Raw genomic sequence first — 17,704 nt, 5'->3', positions numbered from 1 at the left:
AGTGTTCATAAAATCAGTTGATTACTAGAGCAGAACATTATTTAGTGAAATAGAAAGTTTTTCAGGTATTCTTTAGCATTATCAGGAATTCAATTGCTCTATCTATAGTAACTGTTAATATAATAGTAAGTGAGTTGCACTGACATTTTATAGCCTCCAAATAAAAAGAAAAAAGAAAAAGAACGTTGCACAGCTCTTCAGGACAAGCTCCTTGAAGAGGAGAAGAAGCAGTTGGAGCATGTGCAGAGGGTTCTACAGAGACTGAAACTAGAGAAGGATAACTGGCTTCTGGCAAGTAAGTGCGTGTAGGGGAAACATTCTGTATGTTTTTGTAGTCATCACTGTCCCCAGAGCTTAAAGTTCAGCTTGCACTAATACTCTTAATGTTGATTTTAAAATTTGATCTCTTTATATGTTGAGGTCTACTAGCAAGGTAAACTTTTAATTAGAATGTAATGTGTCTTTACTGCAAATGCCAAGTAGTTGGGTTTCAGGGAGATGTTTTGTTTGTTTCTTGCAATGTCAAGACCTTTTAAATATTGCACTAATTTAGAAAATAAAGAGATTGACCAATTCAGTGGAAAGTTGTAATTGCAAGATGGCTTGCACTTATTTACTGCAGTTAGAATGCTGCTAAGTTAGGATAATCACTACATTGCAAGAAATAGGCATGTAAACTTTCTATGAGTGGTTGGAGTTAACTTACTTTGTTTGAGTCCTGTGATTAGGAGCAATACGCCAGTGTTTGGGCAGTAACATAAACCCTCTTCCAATGACAAGATAAGTATTGTACCAGCATAACAGCACCATGAAATGAAACAGCATGCAAATGTTTCATATGGCAGATATGCAGGAGGCAGAACAAACTTTTTTTTCTCTGACAAAGCCTCTGTAATGTTTCATATTGATTGTGAACTCTACTAGCATGGTTAATCTGAAATGTTTTTCTCTGGTCAGTTTTCTTCTCTGGAAGAACTTTCAGTTCGTAACTGGAAGTAGTTGTTCGTCTGTCCCAAGGAGCCTAGCATAACCCAGTGGAAAAGCGTTTTATTGTCCGACTCATGTAAGATACACCCAACTGATTTAATGAAGAAACATTGACAGTTAAATCAAGACCGGTTATTCCCTATAAATATTTAATGTACTGGTACGGACAGCGAATTAGCTACATGAAATCACTGGTTGAAAAATTACTACCTGACTGAAGCTTGGTCTTGAGCTGACTGGTAAATTTGTCTGCTTAAGGAAGCACTCAAAAGCATGTAGAAATTTGTTTGTGTAGCTATGATCTGTATATAAACGTGTACTCTGAATAATACAGGCATTTGTGGGGTACAGGGAATAGCTTATTGTTGGTTCCTGGATGCTCAGGCTTCAGCTGCAAGAAGTTTCCTAGCATTGCATCCAGAGATGAACTTAACGTTTTCAGCAGTTTCCCCATTGAAAGAAATTATCTGTAATTGTGCTATATGAGGAAATTGAACAGCACATCCACTGAAGTAGTACTTTTTAATTAATATTTTTAAAAATTATTAATATTTAATTAAAAAAAGAAAAAGACTGGCTTCTTGTGTAGATACTCTTGATAGAGTGGTTATATCATTAAGAGTAGGTTAATTTTTGGCAGAATAAGTAGACTGGTAGTTTTAACAGTTGGAAACTAGCTATTCTGACTGGCTGCTTACTTGCTTTACTTTTACGCTTTTGAAGTAAAACTTACACACTTGATTGTTCTATGAGCTGTGATTATCTTTTGGTGGTTTTTTTTTTTAAGTGTCAAAGGCTTGTTATGACCTTTGAGGGGTAGATACTAAAATTAAATCAACATAAAATTTTTAGTCAAGCAAAAGCTGACAGTCCTTTCTTGAACAAGCTTTATTCCATGAGCATCACAGAATCAAAGCAAGTAAATCTTGAGTCTTTTGACTTGTGCCCTGCAGCCTGTGCAAGAATCCCAGTGCAAAAACACCAGTTGCCCTCATGAGGATCATGACTGCTCTTCCTCCAAAGGCATCCATTTGCGGTCTTCAGTTCTGTGCTTTCATCCATATGTTTATTTTCTTCCTACCTTCCTTTTGTGCTGTACATCCCTCCCAGCTTGTTTTTAACTGGGCAGGTGCTGCCATGGGACCAGTTTGGGTATGTGTCTGGCTGTTGTGTTGACCAACCAACAGTTGGTCAAATGGAATGGGTAGCTGTTGAGCATACAGTGCAGTCTTTTACTCAGTGGCAGAATGAAACTTTCACAAAATGTGTGTGTATTGGAATGGTGGTTTACTGAAGACTGTTCCTCTATTTAAACTCCTATAATTGTTTGGTTGATTGGAAAAATGATTGTTAAGGGATCGTATATAGACAGCATTTTCTTCCATTTCTAAGGAAACTGAGCTGAAAGTCAGCCCCATCTAGAAAGGAGAAAACAAGCGTTCCAGAGAAATAGCAGATGGTTCCTTTTGCTAATGTGTAGAATTTGAGCTGTTGGAGAAGTTTTACCAAAGTTTTTTTTTCTGAGCCTGTCTTTTCCCCCATTGTGTAATAGAAGAATTTTCCCAATAAGAAATGAAGATTAGCTACAACCACCCTCCTACCCTCCGCCTGTCCTCAGTTAAGCTTGTTTTGACTTTTTCTGAGCAGTGCCAAAGATGTGTCTGGAATACAAGCGGCCTAATGTACAAACTCGAGAATATGGATGTGTGATTCTGAACTTCTTGGGAAGAGAGTAGTTGAGTGTTAACCCATTAACTTTCTTTCTTTCTTCCTTTTTTCTCTCAACTTCCTTGTTTTTGAAGAGTCTACCAAAAATGAGACTATCACAAAGTTTTTGCAGTTATGTATATTTCCTCGATGCATTTTTTCGGCGATCGATGCAGTTTATTGTGCTCACTTTGTAGAACTGGTGCATCAGCAGAAAACACCCAATTTCTCCACGCTTCTCTGCTACGACAGAGTAAGTAGCTAGAACTGTGTGTGTATGTACTTAATTACTATTATGAGCATGCAAAACTAGTGTCCCCCCTGCCTCCAAAAAGAGATAAATAAAATCATTACCTATGTTTAATTCTAGAATCTGTGACAATCAAAAGTTCCCTTTTGTACTTCACATTCTACAAACCAAGTTTTCCTAGAGCTTCAGGGGCTTATTTTCAAGAAATTTTGTTTTTGATTTATCCTAATGAGACTAGCATTTCAGAGCAAAGTCATTAGCAATCATAGGAGTTGCGTTCAGGTTTTGCAACCTTCCAGTGGTCTGCATTTCTGCAGCCTCATCTAACCCTCCCATTTTAGCTGTGTGCGCTCTACCACTGTAGTATCAACTTTCTTATACTTGCCCCCCACAAGCAGCATCCTTAGAACCCTTCTGACCCTGGCGAATGGTACTACAGACAGTGGACTAACTTGTATCACAGCTGAGACATGGGAAGGGACTCCCACATGTGGAGTGACATGGGGAGTACTTCTGATAGCAGTAGCAGCCTGACTTTCTGGGTCAAACGGGGCAGTTGGAGGAGGCATTTGTTCAGGCTGTTCTCACTGTTTGTATAGCCATTCTTTTCCTCCTGTGGAGGAAAAAGGTGGAGAACGGGGAAGAGTCTTGCAGGATGCATTCAGCTTCAACAGTACCAGCTGACTATACTGTTCCGGGGTATCAGAACCATTCTGGCACTTACTGCTGTAAGAAGTCAAATTATTAAGTTAGTGCATCATCTGTACAGTTATAACAGATTTGACTATGAGCTTGGATTAAAAGGATGTGTATAGGGCTGTATTGTAAAAAAATTATGGCGAAGATTGTTTTCATATGAACATCCAGTTAAGATTTTCTGATTTCCTTTGTGATGAGACATTGGAAGTAGGTATCTGCTTTGATTTCATGGGTCCAGAAGAACATTCTTACTCAAATATTCAGTCCATGTTCTGCCAAGTAGGCAACTGCATGAGCCCTATCTGATGAACCTGTGCAGGCCAGGAAAAAAATCCTTTTGCATCAGTTTGGATAGGTGTTTACTTCTACCTGCTCAAATAAATTATTAATTTGAAAACAAAACAGTTATATGCCAATGAAGACACACTTCAACTATGGAAAATTGTGTGTCAGCAGCAGCTATATGCAGTGCTTAGATTCTGGGCTAAGTGTGAAGGACCAGCAGTTGGGTAATAGTCTTGAAAGCAAACTGAGAATATTTTATAAGAGATCTCCCTTATATTTAGAAACCAGCTTAACGGTGGTTTAGATGAGAGAAACTTGAAGGTCTTGTTGGTTCTTGTTCCTCTTGTAATTCAGTAAAGTCATTGTAACTTTTTATTACTGCTATTCGCAGGTTTTCTCTGATATTATATATACAGTTGCAAGTTGCACTGAAAATGAAGCTAGTAGATATGGCAGGTTTTTATGCTGTATGCTGGAGACTGTGACTAGATGGCACAGTGACAGAGTCATATATGAAAAGGTATGTGAAGTTACTGAAACGAGTTTGCTCATGAGAATATATAATGGCCACTTGTGTAATTCAGCCCAATAAAAATGGGTTTAGTGAAATTGTTAGATTTAAAAACACTGTGATTGAATTTTTCATATGGCATAATCTTAGAATTGAGTTTCTGTAATTCATGTAGTTTTAATAGAAGTAATTTTGCATAGTGTCAAAAAAATATAGTGGCTAAAAAAAAAAATCTTACGTTTCTGATTTTCTCATAGTTTATCTTAAAGATAATTTAGGGAGCGTATGGAAACTCTCATAATACTCCTTGCAAAAGCTAGTTAAATTACAAATTATTTTTTCTCACCCACAACTAAGATTTCAATATAAATGAGTGTTTTTTAAAAAAGTATGTGTGTAAGTCTTGTAAAGTGCAATTGTGTCTTAGTCTTTAGCAGAATCGGTGAAAAAGTGCTTCAGCCATCATATTAACTTTTGCAGAATTACTGGTTTTATGCTTCCCAAACACTTTTTTTTTCTTTTATACACATGTAGGAATGTGGCAACTATCCAGGCTTCCTAACTATATTACGGGCAACTGGATTTGATGGTGGAAATAAAGCTGATCAATTGGATTATGAGAATTTTAGACATGTGGTACACAAATGGCACTATAAGTTAACTAAGGTAAATAAAGATGCCGAAAAACTTAGGTTTTTGGAAGCTTTAATAAAAAAACCCCAACTTCATTAGATTTAATTTGTGTTCTAGGCTTCTGTGCACTGCCTTGAAACAGGTGAATATACACATATCAGAAATATCCTGATTGTGCTGACCAAAATCCTTCCATGGTATCCAAAAGTGCTGAACCTGGGCCAAGCCTTGGAAAGAAGAGTACATAAGATATGTCAGGAAGAGAAAGAGAAGAGACCTGATCTATATGCATTGGCTATGGGGTAACAACACCTTACTTTAAGAAAGTGGTTAAAAGTGGATCATGAAAGGCTTCTAAAGACTCGGAACCGTTACAGTCCTAACGTTTGATTTTTACCTTATCACAGAAGATTTCGCTATACTGCATCTCAGGGCTGGCAGTGTGAATGAAAACTTTCATTTTGTGCTGGATGATCACTAATTTCCTTTACAAGACTCTAGTAAACACTTGAAATAGTAAATGTTTCCACTCACAAGAGCATAGCTTAATTTTAGAGAAATAGTATAGCAGCAAGTAGATAGGAGGGAGAGTAAAATGAAGAAAGCCGAGGGCTATTGATGCAAGACTGCTTAGATTTTGGACATTTATATGATTCTAAAATGCTAAACTAAACTACTTAGTTATGTTTTACATCTTTCTGTGATGAATGCAGAATCGTCCATGTATGCTTAAGGGGCAATTCAGGTTGCCCTAACAGTTTAAGTTTTGTCAGTATGCTGTTTCTTCTGTGTGTTTGGCCGGTGTGTGTATGTGTGGTCGTGGTGAAGAGAGTGTGGAGGTAGGGCTGCTTCTGTGTCTAGTGTTTTTTTTGTTTGTTTGTTGTTTTGTGTTTTTTTTCTTTTTGAGCTCATCGATAAAGGGGGAAGAAACTGCATATCAGTTGGGAAAAACTGTGAAATAAATAACAGATGAACTGTTAGATTAGACCCTCATTTAGAATTCAACCCATGTTTTGCTTTATGTTTGTGCATATTTAACAATCTGTGCGACTTACAGCTATTCTGGGCAGTTGAAAAGTAGGAAGCCTTTCATGATACCTGAAAATGAATTCCACCACAAAGACCCACCTGCCAGGAATGCTGTAGCTGCAACAGTACAAAATGGGCCAGGTGGTGCTGGGATGCCTACATCTCTCACAATAAATACAGTTAGACTGGAAGAAGGCACTACTGAGGAGACTGGTAAACAAACCTATGATTATTATTTATTTGTTTTTTAAGTAGAGTTCTTCTGACATTACAGGCTACTCTCTCAAAATTTGGCTTATTAAACTGAAAAGAAAAAATCTAAATGCGATGCTAAATAGGGTCAGTGTGTGTTCTTTATTTTTAGTTGGTTTTGGGAGGGGGTGTTCTGCATTTAATTACCTATTTTAACTGTTAGCTACACATGATCTTACATGAATATGCTTAGGTACTTGTTCTATTTTAACGAGTAGGATGTATATTAACTTGTTGAAATAAAGCTGTTCTCTTTTTTTTAAACAGATAAACTAAAGGAGAAGTCTCAGGGTGTGGTGAAAGTTATTAATAAAGCTGTCAACGCTACACCGAAGGTGACAACAAGCAATGGAAACAGTGCTTCTAATAGGTAAGAAAAACTACTTTTTCACATTCTCTATTTTCTTCCTTCCAAACCATAGAATTATACTTGAAACTGACCTGCCTTTTTTACTTTCAGGTTCTGTATAAATTGTTTCCATTTCTTCAAAGTTTAATAAATGAGATTATTTCTTCCAAAATACGCAGCTGTACTGATCTGACACTGTTGTTAAATGCATAGCATTTTAGCTAAATAAAGATAAAACAAATGAGAACATTTGCTTGTTGCTGTCCTGATAAAGAGACAGCAAATCTGAAATCTGACAGTGACTGCTTCAGGAGGTTCTGTCAAACCATCAGAAGTAAAACTTTTGTGATAAAACTAGAGCTGGTTTTGTTTGCATGCTAATTGGCCTTTTTATTTTTGATGCAGCAAAATTATTAAAGAGAAAGATGATAAAGAAAAAAGCGGGAAGGAAAAAGATAAAGAGAAAAAAGACAAGACTCCAGCTGCCACTCCAGAGATGAAGGCACTTGGGAAGGATGGGAAAGATAAACCAAAGGAAGAACGGGCAAACAAAGATGATAAAGCAAGAGAGATCAAGGAGAAAACACCAAAATCTGACAAAGAGAAGGAAAAAGTCAAGAAAGAAGAAAAAGCTTCAAAAGAAGAAAAATCCAAGACAGTTGTTACCATCATTGAGTCAAAGTCAACTGCAGAAAAGGAGAGAGAAAAGGAGCCGTCCAGAGAAAGAGATGTAGCGAAGGAAATGAAATCCAAGGAAAATGCTAAAGGAGGAGAAAAGATGCCAGTAGCTGGGTCCTTGAAGTCACCTGTTCCCCGATCAGAAACATCAGAATCTGAAAGGGGTAAGCTTGCATGTTTAATTTCTGTTCTTGTCTAGAAAAATAGAATGTCAAAAAATGCTAGAGATGGTGAGAAAGAATTGCTATTTAATAGCTAGCATTTTGCCATTGGCTTTTAAATACAGTTGGCGCCTAAAGTAGGTAGTCAGGATATCTCCAAAAGGTGAACTGTGTGAATGTGTGAACTTCACGTCTTCAGTGAGTGCTCGTTTTCATAAAGCCTGTAATTTTTTAGTATAAGTCTAAATGGTCTTTTATTAAAATGTAACTGTATAACTGCAGCCTTGCAAGTTTTGCAAAAATTTAACGCAAAAACCTCAAGAGTGTACTCTTGAGAGTTTCATCATAACCTTTGAATTGAAAGAAAACAGCGATGTGGAAGATGTAGGCCTTTGCGTCCTTAAGAAGGACACAGTAAGCTTTATCAGTTCCTACTTATATTAAGGGTTAACAAATCCTTAATGTTGATATTTTAAGTTCTTATAATCTGAGGCTGATGTTGAATTTTATACTTGCACTGCTTAAGGCAAACGAAGTAAAGGAGGGTTGTAATGCTTTTCATTGGGTTCACCTTTCAGCGTCTTCATAGTAACTCTGAAATTCAGATACAGTCTTACATAAAATGGAAGTTTGAAATGAGCATAATTTTGCAGCAGTGTGTTCACGTTACACTTTTCCTGCAAACCTTCATAAAGAAGGTCAAGACATGCTTGGTAACTCTAGATAGCTTAAGAAAAACAAAATTTACATAGTGGTAAAACTTGAATTCTAGCTTAAATTATTCTGGTACTTCAGCCATATTATTAGATTATCCTCTTTTAAATGTGTTTTAATAATGCTATTGTTCTTTTCTTTCCTCAGAACAAAAACGCCGCAAAGTTGATACACATTCTTCTCCATCACATTCCTCAACAGTAAAGGTTAGTATAGCCTGAGGAAGGCAGCACCCATGTTAGGCTCACAAGTTTGGGATGCCAATATTCGACTTCCTTCAAGTCTTGTGCCAAGTATACACTGGAACCACTGGAGGTTTTATGTTGCATTAGAAAATGCATTCCTTTTCTTTATTGGCGGACTGTCTTTTTTTCTATAAAAATATTTTTAATTAACCAAAATAATGCTTCAAGGACCTAGCACAAATTTTGTAAATAGTGTTTGGAAATTGCAAGAGAATTTTTACACAGAAGTGCCTCATTGTTTTAAGCAGTCAGTTTTTTTGGAGTGCAATGGTAGCTACAAGCAAATGAGTCTTTGCAGCAGAGTGGAGCATATTTTTCTGCACTTCTATTGAAGAATCTATAGCACTGAAGATTGCTGGATGATACGGGATGTACGATACCTCTGAATTCATCAGGCTTCTTGATGAGCATCATACCGATATGTGCCTTCTAAGGAGGAGTCTTGAAAGGAGTTCCATTTTAAAGTCTCCTTGGTGATCAGTTCTCCTGTAGTTGTGTATATTCAGTGCGCATGCAGCTTCTGTTGTACCTTCCCTTCGAGGTTTGTTTATTTCCAATGGGTTCCCACCATGTTGAGCCCTGCGTTACGATAAAACCAGATGTGGCAACCAAGCCTACTACCCAGCAAAGAGAAACCCCAAGCATTCAAGCGCAGCACAAAACCATGGGCGTAGCCTACTTGAAGACTCAGGGTAGCCATTCCTTGCTCCATATTTATTTTATTTCTAAACCATCTATGTTCATGGAATCTTTGAATTTGCAGTACGTTGAACATTTAAAACTGTAAGTTACTAATACTTCATCAAGAGCACTGTGATGGATTATGTGGGCCTTTAAACTTCACCATCTTACCAACTTTAGAACAAGCTTTTCCATCTTACCAAGCTTTTCTTTTTTTCTGGTTTTTTAAAGAGTACATCTTTTTCTGTGTAAGATTTACTTGAAAGATTTAGGCTAATTTTGGAGAACTCAATAGAACTCAAATACTGGTTTTGAGGAAGCAGGTGACAGTGATAACTACTCAAAATGACAAAGTTTTTCTTGCCTGTTTTTTGTAAATGGCAACGTAAAGTCATTCTAGAGTGACTTCTACCACATTTAAATGAAAGTGGAGAAGATACAGGTTTAAAAACATTTTAAACCTGTTTCACCTGTGGTTCAGCTGTATTTAGAGTTAAGACTATTTTTTCTTTATATTTTGTCTTGGTGGGAGTTTTTTCACTGTTTTATGAAGAATTAGATATAAACACATTTTGTAATTTACTTAATAATTGGGTCTAGAGAATAGATATTACTGTCTCTTTTTTTTTTTTCCCCTCCTTCTTTCTTTTTAAAAAATATTTCAGTTACTAGCTTTATTCAGTGTACAGTATTAACATAAGATTTATTCCAGAAGGAGTAGCTGTTTTTTGTTTCAAGGGTATGGCCATGCTTCCCAAAGTTCCTCTGGTTTCTGAAAACTATTCCAGCTTACGTGTCATCTCCATTCATTTTCTACAGGACAACGTCAACGAACTCAAGGACTCTTCAGCAAAGGTTTGAATCTTTTAGACACCACCAAAGTTTACTTTCATGTTTTGTTGCAGAGAACTTAACTTTTGGTCTTTTGGCAAACTCAATTAGAAAATTCAAATTCCATTCCTGTAAATGCTAGTGTAGTAAGAGGGCTTTTTTCAGTCAGCTATATAGAACCTCTGTATAGGAGAGAGAGATAGTTACGTGAAAGCAACATAACAAAAACCGCCTGAATTTACCATTCTGTCAATATTTTTAAGAGCTTTTATGGGTCAGTATCTTCTCTGGTCCTCTCTGGAACTTGTAAATTTATAGAAATGCCCTTATGATTAAGCCATTTATTTGGCTGAATTGCTAATAGAATAGTTAAAATAGTTCTTGGAATAGTTAGTTCTTTTTTTGATACCAATTAAATTTTTTAAATCCAAAAATATTTGAGATACATCTCTGGAATATCAGTATTCTTTCCCCATACTACTGTTGTATTCATGTTTTAGTGCTATAGTATTATATTTCTAAGCATCACAGACAACCTCCTAAATGATCCTCTCTGTGCGTTTGCTTCCTGTAAACGCACTTCAGATTCAGTATATTATGAGAATGTATGCAAAAGAATGCTTTCAAGAGTTCATAGAATCAGAGTACCAGGTTGGAAGGGACATCAAGGATCATCTGGTCCAATCTTTCTCAGTAAAATCACAGTCTAGACAAGATGACCCGGTACGCTGTCCAGCCGAACCTTAAAAGCATCCAACGTTGGGGAATCCACCACTTCCCCAGGGAGATTATTCCAATGGCTGACTGTTCTCACTGTGAAAAGTTTTCCCCTTGTGTCCACTCGGAACCTCCCCAGGAGTAACTTGTACCCATTACCCCCCGTCTTTTCCATGTGACTCCTTCTAAGAAGGGAGTCTCCACCTTCCATGTAGCCACCCTTTAAATACTGGAACATGGTGATAAGGTCTCCCCTAAGCCTTCTTTTCTCAAGGCTGAGCAAACCCAGTTCTCTCAGCCTTTCCTCATATGGCAGGCTTCCCAGTCCTTTGATCATCTTTGTGGCCCTTCTCTGGACCCTCTCCAGCCTGTCCACATCTTTTTTTGCATAGCAGGGACCAAAACTGCACACAGTATTCCAGGTGTGGCCTGACAAGCGCTGAGTAGAGTGGGATATGAGTTGAATGACATTTTGGTATGTTGTATTTTAGGCAGATTCTGCAACTATTCTGTTGCTTTTTTTAAACTCAACCATTTGCATAGTAACAGTCACAAATATTGTAAACTTGCTAATATATTAGGGTATGTGGCTAATAGGAAATGGATCAAATCTTCTAAAGTTACTATTAAGATTTTTGATTACACAGTCAGTATCCACGTGTAACTAAATAGCACCAATGTTTATCACTTGGAAAATGCTGACCATTTGGACTTTCTGGATAACTTACGCGTTTATCTAGGATTACTTATATTCACTTGATTTAAAAATGCATAATGTACTTCCTGTTCTATATTTACACTGCTGTTTTACTTACAGCTCTCTCTCTCTAAACAAAGTGTTCAGAACACTTTATATGTTTTAATTCAAAATAGCTCTGATTTTATAATGGACACTTGCTGATGGGTTTTTTTTAATCGAATCTTTCCAGTACCAAACATACCTACTCAGAGGGAGAGTGTATATAGGAAGCATCCTTTGATTCTTACAATTGATGAAATTACAGTGTCTACAGATTGAATCCATATACTTTCAAAACTGATTTCTAAATCATTGTCATGATATCCTGTATATTTAAGTTTTTTGAACTTAGAAAACTATAACATTTGTCTTGAGCTCACATCTACCTGAAGTGTGGTATATGGTAGCCTATATAATCTCGCTTTTCCCTCTCTTACTGTATTAGTCAAGGTTCAACTGGTTAATTGAAACTTCACTCAAGTTTTCATTAGTTAAGCTAAACTTTTATTTAAAACTCTTTGTTTTACTTATTAACACATTGATGTGGTAATCAAGCAGACAGTGGAGCTATTTGTAATTAAATGATCAACAAACAGCTTTATTTTTCTAGTCAATTTGAAAGGTTAAATTTTAGAATTAACTATAATGTGTTTGTATGGACTTAGCTGGAAGTGTATTGCAGTTGTGTGACTTTTTCATAGTTTTGTTGTTTGTTAGTGCTCAGGGGATGGGGGGTGTCCAACCCTTTCCTTCCTCTTCTAAATGCTGTTTTCTATTCTTTCTCACTTTATGAACTAATTTTCATTCTTCAGTGCCATTCTAACAGATTTAAGGCACTTCTTGACAATGTTCCCTATACATGGTGTAAGGCAAGTTAAATGCTGCTCTTTACTGCCGTGTACTTGTTTGGGGAAAGGATGGGATATTCAGAAGCCCATAAGATTTATGAGTTCAGCTTCCACTGAAAGTTAGTAGAAGTCTAGTGCTGTTGTATGCTTACAGGCTTGCTTTATTCCTGACTTTGCCTAATTTCTGGGGCCAGACCATTGAAATGTTGGCTTACATTGCAGGTTATGAAATAAACGGTGCCAGACTTGAGTTAGGTTTGTGTTTATTCTTGCTTTGGCCTTTGCCCAAGTTACACAACATACAACAGTGCCCAAAATTTGACGTGGTTTCAGTTAGCATTTCTAGAAGCAAGTTGATAAAGCCTGATGAGCTAAATCCAGCCTTTTATTGTAAAGGGATGTGAGAGGGATGCAGTTTTCCAAAACTCTGCATTGGGATGGTAGAAGAGCAGTGGAATCTGTCGTGAACAACTATGTGAACTTCAGAAATGGAATAGGAGAAAGCAGAGCTACGGGTTTGCTTTCTCACATGGAAAGCATCTCTGGGAGACAACTGAATGGGGCTGCGTAGAAAAAAAACATTTGCAAGTCACTGTTAAAAGTCGACAACAGAAAAGGGAGCAAGGATAATTTACTTGTGGAATGGCAATGTAGGAAATAGAACAAGAAAAGAGGAGTGAGCGAAAAGAGCGGAAATAAAAGTGTCTAGTGAAAGGAGTATTGAAGATTCAGTCTCTGGCATAGGAGGATAATAAAATTCCAGTTAAGTAATAAAAGAGAAGAGATCTAACATTGTCAGTGCGACTTTTAACATAGAACCAATAACATCAAGTTTTGGTAAGTTAAACATTTACTGGAACTGGAGGAGGACAGGATTAATTTAATTAAAAGAATAAAAATACTTGAAACAATATTTGGTTTGGTTCAAGTGATTTGTAGATTGTTCTAAACTAATCTTCCACTTACCTCTTTTTTTTGGTGTCCTTTTAAGTAAGATGTCTCTAAAAAGAAATACAGAGAACATCTTAATTAGAAGATACTAATCTTTTCTTTACAAATTGATAGCTTATGGAACTGGGGAAAGATTAAAGTATACTGATGTAAATTTGTGTGTTGCTGTAACTTAAATACATATATTGTATTTATATATGTATACATATTATGTATTAATATATGTATAATATATGTATACATATTATGTATTAATACAATAATAAAATGCCAAGGAAAGGTGTTTGTAATTAAAAATGTGCTCTTATTGGTATTTTATGAAAAATATTTCTTAGAAAGATCTAACTATATAATTGTATTTAAAAAGGCAGAATTAGTTACTCTAATGCATTGGGTTTATATACTATATATATTATATATTTATGTGTGTGTATATATATACACACAGTAACATTTAAACTTTGTCAAGTGTTGTACTTGACATTACTGTGACTTATTCTCCTCCCCTGTGACCCCAGTTTATATTAAAAATATTCAGCTTTGTGAAACGAGTATGTTTTACAAAGCTTATCAAAATTGGTTAGAAGAGAGAGTGGATTAACAATCTAGAACACGTTACAGAGCAAAAACAATTCTATGTTCGGCTGCTTTTAGCATTTGAAGTTTAGGCTTAAGGTGGAGTTTTGTACTACTGTAGATGAAAAAACACATTATTCAAAGTATTGGCTTAAATACTTTGTGGGTTAAGATTATTCTTTAAAAATTAATTAGAACCTGTTTAAGCAGCTGATTCCATTCATTGTTCCAGGCAAGATTGCAAGTGTTAAGTCAGTCCAAGAATCTGCATATCCTGTTTCAATAGCACTGCTGTCTGATTTGTTTTGATATATCAAATAATACTGGTGAACAACGTTGTGTGTATTTAATATAAGTGTTTCGGTTAAGAGGAAGTGTTCTTGAATTTCCAGCGTTGAGAAAACAAAGCTATAGGTTAAATTATAGATGGCAAGTTTGAAAGTGTCTTCAGTCACTTTTTTTTGCTAGTAAAGTATTTAATGTTTCATTTTGCTCTTTAAGCTAGATCTGTTATGTTAGAGTAAGACTTTTTATTTACACATCTAGGAATACATATTAATATTTGGTGATATTGCCTTAATTTAACAGCACTACATTAACCACACTACTCCAACACTGTCCAAGAGTAAGGAGAGAGAAGTGGACAAGAAAGATTTGGACAAGTCAAGGGAAAGATCCAGAGAGAGAGAGAAGAAAGATGAAAAGGACAGGAAAGATCGAAAAAGGGTTGGTGAAATTTTTATGAACTAGTTTAGAAAGTTGGAAAGCTTTCTGTTCAAAGTCCTTGCAGTAATAATTGGTTGTACAGCCTATCTAAGCAGAAGTGATCCATATCAGGGTTGTTTTTCTTTTTTTTCTGTACTTTTTCAAAGGTCGGTTTACAGTAATGTATTCAAAACTTTTTCCCTTCAAAACCGATCTCGAGAAACTTTACACAAGATGTGATAACTCAGTTACATTTTAAGTATTCAAAAATTAGTTCTCCAAAACAACATTGTAAGCAGGTGCTACTTCAGGAGTATGTTTTAATCTGCTAACATCTGTGTAATTGTATTTGGTGCCAGGATCATTCAAACAGTGACCGAGAGGTACCACAGGATTCAACTAAACGACGCAAAGAGGAAAATGGGACAAGTACGTATTTTATTTTGTGTGTGTGTATTAGGCTTTCACTTGTTGTGAATTACAACTTTCTGTTGTGTTTTTAGCTGGTTCTTCAAAACATAGTAAAAGTGAAAGTCCTTCTGATTCCCCTCGCTTAAATGAAAAGGAGAAGGAGAAGAACAAATCAAAATCTTCAGGAAAAGAGAAAGGTGATTCAATTAAAGCAGAAAAGATGGAGAAGAGCTCCTCTGGTAGCAAAAAGGTAAAATAAGCTATTCTCATTTTGTTGATTTGATTTTTTGTTTTGTTGTTGTTGACAGGAATTCTTTTTTCTTGAACTTTATTGCTGCTTTATGGCCTAAATTAAAAAGATGTGCTGTGAATGTGTAGGAAAATATTTCTGGAAATTCTGGTATCTTGTGGCTCTAAATACTTCAGCAGTCAGTCCTGGCATGATAAATTGGAGGAATAGTTCATTCTGGCAGTAGCCAGGAAAATTCAGTAATTATTCTAGATTATTCAAAACCTAAAGTATATTTGCAGACTGGTTTGGTCAGCAAATATGTGAAAGCAGGGTTAATTTACATATAAACTAGTCTGCTTGTATTCAGATTTTCAAGTGCATGTTGGAAGCGCAGCTTTTTTTGTGAAAACAGGTAAGTATGTTGTAGTCATATTTGTAAAACACCAAAGAATAGTTCCCAGTTGTTGTAACTCTTTAGTGATAGCAGTTATCATAGAACTGTAAGACAAAGTTAGAATAATCTCAGAAATCATAGAAGCTGATTACTGTCATTCTGATTTTTATTTTTTTTTTAGCTGTGGCCAGTTATAACTTTAAACGTGTATAATCCTTCTAATCAACTGTACAATGTATACTATAATAAACTGTTTCCCATATGTGGGGTTTTTTTAAAGGAATCAAGACATGATAAAGAAAAAACAGAAAAGAAGGAAAAACGAGACAGTACTGGAGGGAAAGAAGAAAAGAAACAATATCCTTTTACACATTAACAATTCAGAAAAATACAGAAAATGAGCTTCCTTTTATTTTATGTAGTAAAATATATTTTTTTCCTTAACGTTGAATCTACTCATAAATCTTCAGACAAGCACAGATAATGAAGATTGTTCCAGTCAAGGTAAAAATTTTTATGATTTACTCTGTTTGACTTGATATCTCCTGTGGCTCCTTTTGACTGGTAAAGGATATTACAAAAAAAAAAGCCTGAGTGTGAAAGGCCTGAAATTACCCACGGTGGGTTTTTTGGTTGTTTTGGGGGGATTTTTTTGGGGTGGTTGGTTTTGGTGGGGGGAGGGGGATTTTTTGGGGGTAGCTGTTTTTTGGTTGTTGTTGGGGGTTTTTTTTGTAGTGTGGTTTTGTTTCTTTTTTTTTTTTTTTAATTCTATCCCAGGGGAAAAAAACTTGCCCCATCATCAGCATAGAGATTGTATATATGCTCAAATTTTTTTGGCCAAAAAAGAAAAAGCTGGGGAGGGGGGCGGTCAGTCAGCAGTGTTTGGTATAGTTGCATGTTTGGCACTTTTTCCAAGAAACGTTGCCATACAAACACAAAGGTGAATCCGTGTGATCCTGATAGATTATCAAGACTGATGACTATCTGTTAATTAAGAATATCTTGCCTAATATGTTGGAAACTCAGGTTTTGTATCCTCTTCTCATTTTACCTTTGACAAAAGCACTATCTTTTAAACCAAATTGCTATATAGTATAGTAAGTCAGTTCATTATCTCTGCTTAATCTTTTATCTGATCAGATTTGAGGAGGAAGAAGCCAAAGGAAAACTTTCGCATGGAGGCATTGACTATTTGCAGAAAGAAAAGAAACTTCAGAGTATTTTGAGTAACCCATATTCAGACTCGAGCTTTTAGAAAAATAAATTGTTCTGTGAAGTTGGCAGTGTTCTGAATTTTTTTTTTTCCAGACCTATGCAAATATGTGGAGAATTAAATTTAGTTTTAGGGGTATGAGGGTGGGGGGTTTTTTTCTCCTCTTTGCATCTAGCCATTTTAAGAGTCTCGGAATGTTTTGTTTTCAGTTACTTGGGAAGGAAAGGAAAGTGCCCCAGTGAACTTAAAATTAATTCACTTGACCTACCCAACTTGAGTCACACACCACTACCAATCTTTCTACATAAAGCAGCAGACAATTTTACATTTTAAGAAGTGTGTGTATGTTGGGTAAACATGAAAATAACTGATAGTATTCATCAAATATCAAAGAGTATGGCTTCTCTCGCTCTGTTCACAAATTGTCCAAGTGCTTTATAATTCTTATGTTTGTTCTCTATTTAGAATTGATGAATTGTTTCTATGAAAACGTAGATTCTGTGAGCACTCAAAGTGAACACAAGCAGAAATGAAGTAGAAACAATTTTTTTTATTCAGTCACACATTTTTCACGGTTTGAGATTACTTGCTTTCATAATGTTTTGACTACTGAACAACATATAAGGCAGGCAGAGTTTCCCTTTTTATCAGACAAACTGATACTGTTACAGAGAGGGGGAGGACAACATTTTTAAAGGCAGAAGTCCTTCTTTGTCTCAGATTTTGAAGAAGGATTGATGAGGCTGAAAATCTGTCTTGTTTTCATGACTGTCTTGGCTGATCTAGAAAGTGATGCTACCTTTCACCAACACGGTGGTGTGAATTCCATTTAAAGATAAGGCAGGGGGGAGGGATCTTTTTACTGTGAGGGTGGTCAAAAAGTACAAGTTTGCCCAGCGAGGTTGC

The 17,704-nt window shown here is 36.0% G+C and overlaps 1 protein-coding gene across 3 annotated transcripts in view; it reads left to right on the top strand.

Annotated features, from left to right (window-relative positions):
- Positions 1 to 17,704, top strand: part of THOC2 (THO complex subunit 2) — a 55,362-nt gene that overhangs the window by 35,139 nt on the left and 2,519 nt on the right. For 2 of the 3 annotated variants that reach the window (XM_076347314.1, XM_076347316.1), the window contains 15 exons: positions 154 to 295; positions 2,790 to 2,947; positions 4,320 to 4,448; positions 4,974 to 5,105; positions 5,190 to 5,374; positions 6,130 to 6,314; positions 6,621 to 6,723; positions 7,108 to 7,544; positions 8,403 to 8,461; positions 10,001 to 10,036; positions 14,432 to 14,569; positions 14,908 to 14,977; positions 15,052 to 15,209; positions 15,866 to 15,942; positions 16,042 to 16,089. In XM_076347314.1, coding sequence (XP_076203429.1) covers positions 154 to 295; positions 2,790 to 2,947; positions 4,320 to 4,448; positions 4,974 to 5,105; positions 5,190 to 5,374; positions 6,130 to 6,314; positions 6,621 to 6,723; positions 7,108 to 7,544; positions 8,403 to 8,461; positions 10,001 to 10,036; positions 14,432 to 14,569; positions 14,908 to 14,977; positions 15,052 to 15,209; positions 15,866 to 15,942; positions 16,042 to 16,069 — 2,037 coding nt within the window. In that variant the 3' untranslated portion in view covers positions 16,070 to 16,089. Of the gene's footprint in view, positions 1 to 153; positions 296 to 2,789; positions 2,948 to 4,319; positions 4,449 to 4,973; positions 5,106 to 5,189; positions 5,375 to 6,129; positions 6,315 to 6,620; positions 6,724 to 7,107; positions 7,545 to 8,402; positions 8,462 to 10,000; positions 10,037 to 14,431; positions 14,570 to 14,907; positions 14,978 to 15,051; positions 15,210 to 15,865; positions 15,943 to 16,041; positions 16,090 to 16,725; positions 16,879 to 17,704 lie in introns of those variants that run through there. The other variant, XM_076347315.1, reaches the window with a different exon arrangement.

Source organism: Aptenodytes patagonicus, chromosome 9 (genome assembly GCF_965638725.1).
Source record: "Aptenodytes patagonicus chromosome 9, bAptPat1.pri.cur, whole genome shotgun sequence".
Lineage (NCBI taxonomy): Eukaryota > Metazoa > Chordata > Aves > Sphenisciformes > Spheniscidae > Aptenodytes > Aptenodytes patagonicus.
This window is presented reverse-complemented; position numbering and strand designations above follow the sequence as displayed.